Here is a 14,090-nt window from a genome sequence, read left to right on the forward strand (position 1 = left end):
TTACAGATGTAGGCTACCACATCCTCATCTTTTAAGGAATTGATCCAGTTTATCTGAGTTGTCAAGTTAATTGGCATATATTATTCACAATTGTTCCTATATCGTCCATGTCACATATGTAGTCTGTAGTGGTTTTAACCCTGACTCGTGATAACTTTTGTCCTCTTTCCACTAGGGATGATCGGCTTTGTTGATTTTGATGAGCCGGCCTTTGGTTTATTGCTTTTCTCTATCATTCCCTGCTTTCCTCTCATTGATTGCTATGTAGACCTTCATTATTCCCTTTGTTTACTTGGTCTTTATTTGCTTCTTCCACCCCTAGTTTAAGATGGAAGCTGAGGGAATCAACTTGAGACCTTTCTTTTTTAACATGGGAGATTGTTGTTGTAACTTGAGTTGTGTGCCATAATTATCCATGTTGTATTTTTGCTTTTATTTAATTCATAATGCTAATTTTCACTTTGATTCCATCATTACATATGGGTTATTAAAAAGTATTTTATTTTATAAATACGCATCTGTCCATTACTGGATTTTTTTGAAACAAGGTCTGGGTCTAGAGTCTGAATCTAGCTAGCCCCAGCAGCCCTGGGACTTGCTAGGTAGACCAGGCTGGCCTTGATTTCACAGAGATCTGCCTGCCTCTACCTCCAGAGTGCTGGGATTAAAGGCATGCTCTACCATACCCTTCATTCTATTACTAATATTTTTATTTCAAATCTTTTGTGGCCAGAGCATAAAATATGACTTGAATTCTGTTAAATTTATTAAGAAAACTGCCAAGAACATGGTCCTTTTGTAAACGGAAAAAGAATGTGTATTCTGGTTTGAGTATCTTCAATTCTGCATTCTTACTGATGTTGTGTCTACTTGTTCTATCCATTCTTGAGAGATGTGTTAATAGCTTTAACTATGATGGCAGATTTAACTATTTCTCCTTGGAAGCTATATATTTTTTCTTTTAAAAATATTTTAAGTATGTGTATGTATGTGTGGGTTTGTGCAGGGGTACTCAGAGGCTAGAGGTGTCTGATTTCCCTGGAGCTAGTTATAGGCAGTTGTGAGCTGTTCGATATAGGTGCTGGGAATTGAACTCAGGGCTTTTGCAAGAGCAATACATGCTCTTAATTGTCGAGCCATCTCTCCAGAGCTTGGGTTTTTAAAATTACCATCTCAAAAAAAAGACAAAAAATTCATATATGCATCTAACATATTTTGATCATATTTGCCTCCTCACTGAACTGCTTCTTTCCAAGTAGTCTCTCTTCACATCTTTTCCTTCCTTCCTTCCTTCCTTCCTTCCTTCCTTCCTTCCTTCCTTCCTCCCTTCCTTCTTTCCTTCCTTGCCTGTAAGTCTCTATATTGTCTAGATAAGAGTGGCCTCAAAATTGTAGCCATCCTCCTGTCTCTGCTTCCTAGTGCTGAGATTGCATGTGTGTGCTACCACACACTGCTCTAAGTGGCAAGATTTGGGCAGATTTTGAAGGCAGAGCTGGCAGCATTGTATTGGGGGTCTGGGCCAGAGAGGACTCAAACTTGAGTGCAAATATTGACTAAACCTGAGCAACTGTGAGGATAACACTGAGTGGAGGGGAAACTGCAGATGAGAGGTTTTCATCTTTTAGAGACAGGGTCTCCCTATATCCCCAGCTGGCCTGGAACTATGTAGATCAAACTGGCCTTGATCTTAAGAGATTCACATGCCTCTGCCTCTCGAGTGCTGGGATTAAAGGTGTGCACCACGACACCCAGCTTCTCTGTTTTTGTTTGTTTGTTTGTTTGTTTGTTTGTTTGTTTTTGATAATGTCTCATGTAGCCCAGGCTGGCCTCAAACTCCCTATGTAACAAGGCTGGTCTTGAGCTCCTGGGTGCTGGGATTGTAGGAGTGTGCTACAACACCTGGTTGTTACATGCTTAGCTTCCTATATTTTGAAGCTCTGATGTTAGGCAATCATTCAGATCAGCTATTTATTCCTCTTTCATTGTGTCACACTAGGGGTGGAACTCAGGACCTTGCTCATGCTAAGCAGAAAAACTGCATTTCTAGCCCTAGATATTCCTTTAATAGTAATAATAATAATAGTAACTATTATTTTTGTTTCCTTTTTACTATTTATTATTATTATTATTTGGTCTTTTTGAGACAGGGTCTCCTCTAGCCCCAGCTGACCTAGAACTCAATACGTAGACCAGGCTGACCTTGAACTCACAGAGATCCACCTGCCTCTGCTGCCTGAGTGCTGGGATTAAAGGCATGCACCACAATGCCCAGCTTTTAATATTTATTTTTAATTTTTAATATTTATTCTTATTTGACATATATGAGTACATGTATGTTTTGCCCACATATATATAAGTGCATCACCTGTGTGCAATGCCCACAGAGGCAAGAAGAGGGTGTCGGATCCCCTGGAACTGGAATTATGGTTGATTGTTAGCCTCCATGTGGGTTCTGATAACTAAACCTGGGTCCTCTGTTAGAGCAGCCAGTGCTCTTAATAGCTAAGCCATCTCTCTAGCTACCCCAGACAGGGCTCTTAACCATGGAGCCATCTTCCTAGCCCCTATTTAATTTTTTAATATTTTATTTATTATTTTTATTTTATGTGTATGAATGTATTGCCTGCATGTATGTAAGTACACCCATGTTGTGCAGTGCCTGCGAAGGCCAGGAGAGGGCGATGGATCCCCTGGAACTGGAGTTAGGGATAGTTGTTAGTTGCCATGTGGGTGTTGGGAATTGAACCCAGGTCCTCTGTAAGAACAGCAAGTGTTCTTAACTGTTGAGCCATCTCTCCAGTCTCCCCTATTTAATTTTGAGACAGGGCCCAATGTTTCCCAGGCTGGCTTTGAACTTGCTATGTAGCTGAGGATGATCCTGAACTTCTGATCCTTCTGTCTCTATCCTCCAAGGGTTGGAATTATAGGCATGCACTACCAAACCTGGTTTATGTGGTTCCAGGAATCAAACCCAAGGTTTTGTGCATGTTAGGCAAGCAATCTACTAACTGAGCCACATCCCCAGCCCCTATTAGCTTAGTTTCTTGAGACCAGGTCTTACTATACAGCCTAGGCTAGCCTGGAACTAACTATGTAGCCCAGGGTGGGCTCAAATTTGCAATCCTCCTGCTTCTGCCTTCCAAGTGCAGGAATTAGACATATATAGCCATGCCTGGCTTTACTTTTCCTAACTTAAAAAATATATTATGTGTGTTTTGCCTCCATGTATGTATGTATACCGTGTGCATGCCTAGTGCCTGAGGAGACCAGAAGAGGGCATTGAGTTCTCTGGAACTGGAGTTACAGACAGTTGTGAGCTTCCATATGGGTACTGGGAACCAAACCCAGGTCTTTTGCAAGAGCAGCAATTACCCTTAACTGCTGCACCATCTCTCCAGTCCCTACTTTTCCTAACTCTTATTTTTTTTCAAATAAGGTATTTCCTTTTGTAATTAAAAAATAACATTTATCATTTCATATGTGTGTGAGTACAGGCACATGGAGATCAGAAGGAACTTGTGGGAATCAATTCTCCCACCGTGTGGGTCCCAGGATCAAATTCTAGTTCTTAGGCTTAGCAATAATTGTCTTTACCTGCTGACTACCTTTCCTGTTTATGAAGTAACTCCTTTATCTTTATGAATTGATCTTTTATCTCTGTTGTTTTTGTTTGATCTAAAACCTGATTTAGCATGAATATAGCCACTTTAACTTTCCTTCCTTTTTGTATTTTCACTTTTGCAGTGCCTGCAATCAGTGTTAGCATGGGATATCTTTCGTATCTTTTGCTTTTAATTAAAAATATATTATTTATTTTAGTGTGTATGAGTGTTTTGCTGGTATGTGTAAGTGGACCAACCATATGCATGCAGTGCCCATGGAGGCCAGAAGAGGGTGTTGGATCCCCTGGAATTGGAGTTACAGATGGTTTTAGCTGCCATGTGGGTGCTGGGAAACAAACCCAGGTCCTCTGGAAGAACAACCATCTCTCCAGCCCCCACTTTTAATTTTTGTATTTTTATATTTAAAAAGTAGATTTTTACTGAAGAGCATATAGTTGAGTCTTGCTTTTTCTTCTTTTTTCTGTTTTCTTTTCTTTCAGTACGGAGATTGAACCTGGGGCCTGTGCATGCCAGACAAGCACTCTACGACTCGACTCCCAGCCTGAGTATTGCCTTTTCTGTCTACTTAGCTAATCTCTGCCTTTTAACAGTGATGTGGTTTGAATGGGGTGGGATGCTGGAGGTTGAACCCAGGACAGTGCTCTGTTCACACTAAACACTTGCTCTACAGAAAGCTACACTTCCGGGGTGCTTTTTATGCTCAAGTGGATCATTCTGTCATTTGCTTTCTGCTTGTCCCATCTGCTTGGTTCTTTTTTTATACCTCCGTTTGGATTATGTATTTTTACAATTCCACTTTCTCTTTTATGTTGACGTTTTGTAGCTATGACTCTGTGCTGCTATTTTAGTTGCTTTAAGGTTTTAGAATATACATCTTTAACTTATCACAGTCAGATGATGTGATAAATGCTGCTTTGCCTATAGGTTGAGCACCTAAACAGCACATCTTCATGGCCCCTGACAACCAGGCATTTGAAATGGTACTTAGAGAAATGAGAAAGCGTTGGAGGCTAAGCTCAGAAGTAAAGCACCTGCTGAATATGTGAGAGGTCAAGAGGTCGAGAGAGAGAGAGAGGTTGAGAGAGGTTGAGAGAGATTGAGAGAGGTCGAGAGAGAGAGAGAGAGAGAGATCCTGAGTAAGTTAGGGAACAGTACCCAAAAGAAAGCAGAGGAATGGTATCTGATGGAGTAGAGGCAGAAGAGGAGAAGAATCATCCCAGAGGATGCTGAGTCAGTCTGTCCAGGTGAGTCCCAGGGGTCAACTCAGAGATGCCTGGCATGACAGGAGGGAGTCAAAGATGCCCTTCACCCCTTGATGGGTAAGGCATCGTCTCTACATTCACGTATTTCCACAGATATGTCTGGCTCCTGCCTCATTACCCTAAAGTTACAGCTGCCAGCTAGTAAATCCTACAGTCACAGGGATCCCAAACAGCTTTTGAAAATGAAGTCACTCTTGGATAGGGGCAACCTATTTGAGAGGCCGAAATGTGGTTGAAGAGAAAAGATGACCCCAGAGTACCAGAAATAATTTGCCAAACAGAACTCAAAGAGAAACTAATCATTTTTAGAGATTCACGGATAAAGATACTGACATTATAAAAAAATAAGAACAGGATGCTATGAAAAAAGAATTAGAGGAGAAAGTGTTTGGCAAATAGCATTGGAAACCAAAAAAAAAGAGAATATTCCAGAAAGTGGACCCAAAATATCAAGCTGTAGTGAGAGGAAAATAAAAACAAAAATCAATAGGCCTACCCTACCCCATGCGTGTGCACCTGTCTGGACATGTGTGTAGAGGCCAAAGGACAACCTTGGGTGTCTTCCTCAGGAGCCTTCCACCTTGTTTTTTTGTTTTTTTTTTTTTTTTTTTTGAGATAGGGTCTCTCACTGGCCTGCCCTGGAGCTTATCAAATAGACTAGGCTGGTTGGCCAGTGACTCCCTGGAATGCTCCTGTCTCTGCCTCTCCAGTGCTGGGATTATAGGCACTCACCACTAAGCCTTTTAAATGGGTTCTAGAGTTTGTACTCAGGTCCTCATGCTTGCAAGGCAAACACTTTACTGACTGAGCTATCTCCCCCAGCCCAAGCAGTCTGCTTTTGAAATCCAGAAGGGAGTTCCAGAAAGAACAATATGAGGAAGAAAAATGAAATGAAAATTTCCCTAAAATGAAGGATGTCACTTAAAAGAATTCACTGAATGCAGGACAGGCATGGTGGTGCACACCTTTAATCCCAGCACTTGGGAGGCAGAGGCAGGCAGAAATCTTTGAGTTCAAAGTCAGCCTGGTCTACATAGGGAGTTCCAGGCCAGCTGGGGCTACAGGGAGACCCTGTCTCAAAAAGACCCGCTCCCCAAAAGAATTCACTGAACTCTGGGCAGGCTTAGCTGGTGAATGATCTTTGCTGTAAGCATTCTTTTATATCAGGAATAACTAATTCACAAATACTTTCTTTAGTTTCGTGTGTGTGTGTGTGTGTGTGTGTGTGGTGTGTGTGCATGTGTGTGTGTGTATGTGTGTGTGTGTGTGTGTGTGTGCGTGCATGTAGGGAGGCCCAAGGTTGATATTGGGAATCATTCTCAATCACTGTGGAAACATTCATTGAGACAGGGTCTTTCAATGAAACACAGAGCCTGCTGATACTGCTAGTCTTGCTGGCCAGCTTTGCTGTTTGCCTTCTGAGGCTGCAATTGTAGGTGGGCCACCACAACCACCTGGCATTTATGTTGGCTCTGGGAACCCAAACTCTGGTCCTCATAACTGAGAAGCAAGTGCTTTAACTACTGAGCTACCTCCCCAGATCCACAAAAAAATTTAAACCGGTAATCTATAAGGGAAAGAAACTCATACTGGCAACAGAGTTAATAATGGTTGGTTTTAAAATTCTGAGAATAGTTTTTTTTTTTTGGTCTTTTTGAGACAGGGTCTCCCTGTAGCCCCAGCTGACCTGGAACTCGCTATGTAGACCAGGCTGGCCTCGAACTCACAGAGATCTGCCTGCCTCTGCCTCCCAAGTGCTGAGAATAGTTTTTAACCTAGAATTTTATATCTTGTCAAACTAGTATGTTAGACAGGAAAAAATTCAAACTTTGAAGTAAAATGAATGGATACAACAGGCCTACAACCAGCTCAGTTGGCATAGGATAGAGGCTCCTGGGCAATAGGTCTGAAAAACGAAGACCTGATCGAATAGTTGATGAGAGGTTGAAGCAAACTAGGACTACAATGAAGCTAGAGTACAAGAAAATGGTGACTGAGAAACTCCAGGAAGGGGCTGGGCGATGGCTTGGTTGCTAAGTGTTTGCAGTGCAAATGTGAGGACCTGAGTTCCATCTCTAGAACCCACATTAAAAAACTTGGGACTGGAGAGATGGCTCGGTTAAGAGCACTGATTGTTCTTGTAGAGGACCCAGGTTTGATTTCCAGCATCCACAAGGTGACTAACAACCATCTGTAACTCCAGTTCCAGGGGATCTGACACCTTCTTCTGACCTCCAAGGGCATTGCATGACACAGGTGCACCTACCTACATGCAGGCAATACACTTTAAAAAATAAAGATAACATAAAAAATATAAAAAAAAAACCTGGGTGTGATGTGGTACACACTTGTGATCCTAGTGCTGAGAAGTGGGGACAGGCAGATTCCCTGGGGCTCACTAGTCAGCCAGCCTGATCTTCAAGTTCTAGGCCAAGTGAGAAACTATCTCAAAAAGCAAGGTAGAAGCTGGGCATGGTGGTACACAACTTTAATCCCAGCACTCTGGAGGTAGAGGCAGGTGGATAACTGCCACTAGTTTGAAGCCAGCCTAGTCTACATAGCAAGTTTCAGGACGGAGAGGGCTGTATAGTGAGACTGTGTTGAAACAAAACAGCAACAAAGTCCTCTAGCTCCTAAGCACCCGAGGAATAACACTCAAGGTTGACTTTTGACCTCTACATGCATGTGTACACATGGGCACACACACATGCATACATGCAGAAACTCCATGGAAAACAGAAAAGCTATATATGGAAGAAAGTAACTGGTACCTTTCCTGGTTCTGCAGTGATTAGTAGATACAATAATGTGCACTTGGTCCATTAACTTTCAACCTTTAGACTCAATATATAGATATTTGGACAACATGAATGTGGTTATAGGAAAATGTGTTACCAATAAGTATATTTTAAACAATGAAAATATAGGTTAGAGATTTGGGGAGGTAGAAGGCAGGAAGGAAAGCCCAAGAGAAAGTAGAAGGGAGGGTAAGGACTAAAAACGTTATCTTTATCAGTGGGATGTCCCAAGAAATTTGATGAAAAAAGAACAATGTAAGAATAATCGGTTTGCAAAGGTGTCAACAAATCCAAACTAACCAATCTTGCAAGGATGGGGAGAGAGGTGTCTTCCAGGGCAGGGAAATGGAAGAGATAAAAAAAAGGAAACTAGGCAGAAAGGTTCAGATGAAACCTTTGCAGTTGCTCTGAGAAGTGCTGGGCACTCTTGCTTTTCACCAGCAAATAAGCTCTTCAGGACCCTTGAGCCATGTGTATTTATTTTTTGGTAAAGTTGAAAGGCAATGTTGAGTCCCAGCTATTGGTCACTGTATTAGGGGCTGATGATAGTGATGGACAAGCATCATTCATGCCCCAAAGTGCTTTCAAGCTTGTGACTGCAGGTCCCCCTCCTCGCCTCCCCAAAGACCTCCAATCTCACCATGTTTAAAACACCATGCATTCCCTGTCAGTGCCCCTGGCTTCCCACTGTTATGATGCAAGGCCTCACCAATTCCTGGAGGCCATTCAGACCCTACTGCTCCTCCAGTGGCCAGAGAAGACTCCTGCAGACCGTTTTCTGAGCACGTGGTCTCTTGCAGACCTTCCAGAAAACCCTCTGCAGGTTGCGTGGGTTTGCCTGCTTTGAGTCTGACCTTTAGCAGAGTCTCACACAAGGTGGGGTGCTCAGTGATCATCTCTGCAAAGAAATTAAATTCCTAACCCTTCACTCTACCAAACTGCAAAACAAAACATACCTGTGTGCACGTGCACTGGCGCACATGCTTACCTTGGGCTAAATTCCTTGGGATCCCAGAAGGGTTCTGGGCCCGCGTTTTTGCCAAGGGTAGGCTGCAGCGGTAATCAGGGGCACCGGGAAAGGGTTGAGCTGGGGTCAACTTTCTTTTCCCACATCCCAGGCAGACACGGGCCTGGCTGCTGCTTAGGCTTATTCCCCTTTCCCTGCCCCCGCCCCCACTTTGCTATCCCCCGGCACCTGGTACCGCCCAATCTACTCGGTTGTCGGCTCCCACCTGTTACCCCCATGCTGACGGAGGCTGTCGGGGAGGCGGGGAGCGGGCTGGTGTTGCTGCCTCTCCGCCTCCAGTGCGCTCTTTGGCTGGTGGGGTGGAGGGTACTGGAGATGCTGGGGGCGCTGGCGCCTGTGATGCTGCAGCTTCTGTGACGTTCCTGCCCATCTGGCAGTTAGGAAATGGCTCTTCTGGGTGCCTGGCTTGGGTGTGGGTGTGAGCAGCGGAGGAAGGCTCTTCCAAGGCTTGGCAGCCCAGCAGCCTGGGCCTCGGCCAAGTCCTGTGGCAGCAGGTCCCTCTGCAGCAGGGCTCCAGCATGTGGACAGCGACCATGGGTAAGCTGGAATCTCTGGATAGGGCTTGGAACTGTGGGCACAAGGCTGATGTCGTTTTCTTGGGCCTAGGATTCCTCCAAGAAATGGTTGAATCAACCAAAGCTGTACATATACGCACTGGATGCATGCATGCACACACGCACAGCTTTCTAGGGATGGGCTTATGTTTTTTAAATTTTTTTATGTATGAGTGTATTACCTACATAAATGCACCAGTGTCGTGCAGTGCCCACAGAGGTCGGAAGAGGGCGTCGGATTCCATTGGAATGGGAGTTATAGATGGTTAGCCACCAGGTGGGTGCTGGGAACTGAACCTAGGTCCTATGCAAGAGCAGCCAGTGCTCTGAACCACTGAGCCATCTTTCTAGTCCCTAAATATTTTTTTAAAGTTACACTTATTTGAGGGGTGGGCCTGTGTGTGGAAGTCAGACAACTTTTGGGAGTTCATTCTCACCTTCTACCATGTGGGTCCTTGGGTTCTCAGGCTTGGTGGCAAACCTCATCCCCTGAGCCATTTCAGTGGTTTTCTTAACCAGCTCCCTTCTTCCACTACTTTCAAGGAAATGTCTCACATATAGCCTAGGCTAGCCTCAAACTCTCTATGTAGCTCAAGGCTGGCCTTATTCCTGAAGCTCCTGACTCCACCTCCCAAGTGCTGGGATCACAGGCGGGCACCAGAAAACTCAGCACTTTCCTGGGATTGGAGCCAGATCAGACAATGCACCACGTGCTGTCTCCATTCTACATCACCCTCTGCTCTATGATGAAGGAACTCTGTCCGGAAAAGTCATCACCACCCCATGCAGATGTTCAGACCCATACCAAGTCAGCCCTCCGGTTGCCAGGCTCAGGGACAGGAGTGCTGAGTGACAACACTGGGGCAGGCAAGTCCTCCCCCTCTTGTGCTGCTGGGCCGCCTGGCCTCTTGACATGTGCAAATACTTGCCTCCTCCCCTCAGCCCAGGATTTGGCTAGGGAGATTCCTGCTGCCACCAGGGGATGGTGAGAGATCCGGAGGAGTGGTAGGACAAGAGGGCAGCTTCATGGCTGATGCCAGTCCTTGCCCCAAACAATGGGAAGACTTGAAGAAATCCACCTAACAGCTGTCAGGGTCATGGGGTACAGCAAGCAGGCAGGCAAGAAAGGAGACATCACAGCCTACAAACACCCATCATCACGCCAAATTTTATTGCTTACAGAGCTCTGTACATTCCAAACGCTGCAGCACTGTGGCTGCAGGTCTTCATCTGCGGGGCCCAGGGGCAGCCTGGGTCCATGCAAATAGCTGCACAGAGGCTACCCTGTCTGGATGGGGGTGAGAGTCTCCCGAGGAGGGAGTCTGTCTCTCTCCCCACAATGATTCACAGTTAACTTAATGCTACATGAGTCTTGAGCAACTATTCCCAAGCCCTAACAGAAAAGCCTTGGCTAGGGCAACGGGGTTAAGGGTGCTCATCTTAAATCTGAAAGAGGCTTGAGGAGTTATGCCCATGTGGATGGGTCAAGACTGAGTCCCTTCCCCATCCCCTGGCCTGCCGGTGCCCATGCAGAGCCAGTGCTCTGCTGGAGGGCAGCCAGGAAAGTGCTTTGAGGTCATCGGAGTGCAAAGTGCTGCTGGCAGCGTTCTGCCATCATGAAGATGGCATGCTGAATGTTGACTATGTGCCCTGGGGGCAGCAAGTTTTGCAACTGTGGCTTTCTTTAGCATCTATCATTCACAGACCATTCCTGTCAGGTGGCTCTCATGCTACCCTTCATTTTCACAGATGAGGGAATAGAGTGCCAGCTTGTCACAGGGTAGGCCTCAATGAGGCCTGATGCTCTGAGAAGTGGTGGCCATCAGTCACAGGCTTGGGGGCTGAGCACTTCTCTGCGATACCATCTACGGTCCTTGGTTGAACTGGAATTCAACTCAGGACATGGGTGGCCACAACCTGAAGGTATGGTGCATCCTACCAAGGGGCCAGCCTCTTTTCTGCTCCCTCCATCCCACCTGAGTCCACAGCCAGGGAGACCAGACAGATGGTGAGAGACTCCATTAGGCCCTGGGCAGGCACACCTGCTGCCTTGCCCTTTATGAGCTGGGTGGGAGCTCTTGGAGACCCTCCTACCTGCATGGGGGCACCTGCTCCTTCTGAACCAGGCTAGAAGATACTCCCCAAGTGCTCACTGGTCCAAATGGGTCAGGCTATCTTGTTTGGAGTAGCACAGACAACACTCCCTCTCTTCCTGGGGGATGGGACCACTACTTTCCTCCCTGTTTCCTCACATGGGTGGAGTTTCTCTTGCCAAGGAACTGGCAGGACTCAGGTGGGAAGTCCTGGGAAGTGTTTCACTTGCCCCCTTTTCTGCTACAAGCCCTGCTTTCACTGCTGAGCCAGGGGCTGGCAGATCCCTCTGAGTAGACTAAGTCTGCACCTCAGGGTGGCACTGAGCATGGAGATTCAAAGGAAGCCTGCTGTGGGCAGAGCGGTACTGGTGGTAGAAGGCAGAGCTAGGGTCGGTTCTCCAGCTGGCCATGTTTGACCCTCCAGCTCCATGCAAAGCTGCCATCAGGGGCCAGGGTGCACTGCAGGTCGATGCCCGAGTCTGGCACCTCCATGTCATAGCGAACAGGCTGTCCATCTTTGGTCACCAAGCTGAAGGCTGTGGCTGGGATCTGGGGGTAGAGCAAACCAATGGAGCTGAGATGGCGGCATGGGGTAAAAAGGCTACCTAGAATGTAAAACTGATGGTCCTTGAACATTCTGGGAGATAGCTCCTCGCCAAACAGCCTGGAGGGCACCGTCTGTCCTTCATTCTGGAGGACTTGGAGAATCCCTTCTAATCCAAGTGTGGATCCTGAGACTCTCAACCACCCCTACCTGTCTTGCCCTGAGACCTGGCCATGGCCAGCTATTCCCCAGGGTGCCATGTCTACTTATTTAAAAGCCTTTTTTCTGGAGGGTGAGGACTATGTTCCTATGTGTGTACCTGCCTCCTTACCTGGCTGCTGATGCCAGTTGCAATGTCTCCCACCTTGACCCGGTGGAATTCCCGGATGTGAAGGTGTTCACCATTGAGAGACTGTATTTGGACTTTGACACCTAGAAGGCAAGGGCTGACAATCAATAGGGTGGAACAGCTACTGGTTTTTCAAGAAGCAGAGACCTGCCAGGGGTAAGGGAGGGCCTCTGTTAAGTCACTCTGTCTTCTGTGGAGGGGAGCAGGTCTGACTTGGATAAAGCAGCAGCGAAGGTTGAATGGCTCCAGAATTACACGGCAACACCTGGGATTTTGCCTGTACATTTGCTAAGAGCTGAGGTTGGCCCCCAGGGGAAAGTGGTACTCTGTCATAGTTCGCTTCAGTTGTCAATTTGACACACCTGGGGAAAGGGTACCTCAATCAGGAACTGTCTCCACTGGATTGGCCTGTTTGTCTCTAGGGCATTTTCTTGATTGCTAATTCCTGTAGGAGAGCCTGGCCCAATGTGGCAGTACCATCCCTAGGCACGTGGGCTTATGCTATCTAGGAAAGGTAGCTGATGTGAGCCTGGGAACAAGCCAGCAAGCAGCATTCTTCCATGATCACTGCTTCAGTTCCTGCCTCCAGGCTCCTGGTTTGACTTCCTGTCTTGACTTCCCTTAATGGTGGACTGTGACCTGTAAGCCAAATAAACACTTCCCAAAGTTGCTTTTGGCCAGTGTTTTATCACAGTAACGGAGAAGAAAACTAGGGCATGCTCCAACCTGGATGCAAAACAATAAGGCAAAGAACATAAAGATTCTTCTCGACCACCCCAGACTGTATTGGTTTACTGCCTGTCTTAACTTTTTGCTCTTCATAAACCCTTCACCTTTTTATTTTTCCAGTTCAGTTAACTGACATAAACTTGACCAAACAAAAATGCACATGATATAACAAATAGTTCTTTTACAGTCTTGTACAAATCCAAATAACGCAGACTAAATTCTTCTTTTAGGATAATGTATTCAGGGCTGAGGCTATAGCTCAGAGGTGGAGCACTAGCCTAGCATGTACAACAGCCCTGGGTTCAACCTCCCAGCACAAGAAAAAAAGATAATGTATCAATATTCATTTTCTACTAATATTTAAAAAAATTATTATTTTTATTTTATGTGTATGCGTGTATTGCTTGCATGTAGGTAAGTGCACCCATGTCGTGCAATGCCCTCAGGGGACAGAAGAGGCTGTCAGATCCCCTGGAACTGGAGTTACAGACAGTTGTTAGCTGCCATGTGGGTGCTGGGATTCGAACTTGGGTCTCCTGCAAGAACAACCAGTGTTCTTAATCACTGAGCCATCTCTCCAGCCCCATAATAATATCATTTCTAAATGATACTAACTGACATCCCTTTTGTAAAGCCCTCTATTTTGTGAGATATAGCTACTGACTTTGTGATTACAAAGTTCATTCCTGTGTTCAAAGTTAATGCCCTCTTGACTGTTCCTAGTTTTCTGTTTTGTTTTGTGCAGGGTAGGGTCTCCCTACAGCCCTAGCTAGCCTGGAACTCTATGAAGTCCAGGCTGGCCCTGATCTCATAGAAATTGGCCTGCTTCTGCCTCCCAGTGTTGGGAGTAAAGGTGTGCGCCACCACAGCTGGCATTGCTCCTAGTTTCTGAGCGTAAACAATGTATTTAAGTGTATACAATTTTAGTTTTCCTGAATCCATTTAAAAATCTCTAACGAATGCAGGACGCGGTGGCGCACACCTTTAATCCCAGCACTTGGGAAGCAGAGGCAGGTGGATTTCTGTGAGTTCAAGGCCAGCCTGGTCTACATAGTGAGTTCCAGGACAGCTGGGGCTATAGGGAGACCCTGTCTCAAAAAGACCAAAAAAA

General features: G+C 45.9%; 1 protein-coding gene across 1 annotated transcript in view; it reads right to left on the reverse strand.

Moving 5' to 3' along the window:
• Positions 1 to 10,420: 10,420 nt before the first annotated feature.
• Map3k14 (mitogen-activated protein kinase kinase kinase 14) overlaps positions 10,421 to 14,090 on the reverse strand; it is a 49,553-nt gene continuing 45,883 nt past the window's right edge. Inside the window, exons 15-16 of the mRNA XM_008838245.2 lie at positions 12,233 to 12,333; positions 10,421 to 11,906 (exon numbers count right to left, since the gene is read on the reverse strand). Coding sequence (XP_008836467.1) covers positions 11,742 to 11,906; positions 12,233 to 12,333 — 266 coding nt within the window. The 3' untranslated portion in view covers positions 10,421 to 11,741. The remainder of the gene's footprint in view (positions 11,907 to 12,232; positions 12,334 to 14,090) is intronic.

This window comes from Nannospalax galili, unplaced genomic scaffold, assembly GCF_000622305.1.
Source record: "Nannospalax galili isolate Female #2095 unplaced genomic scaffold, S.galili_v1.0 scaffold95, whole genome shotgun sequence".
NCBI lineage: Eukaryota > Metazoa > Chordata > Mammalia > Rodentia > Spalacidae > Nannospalax > Nannospalax galili.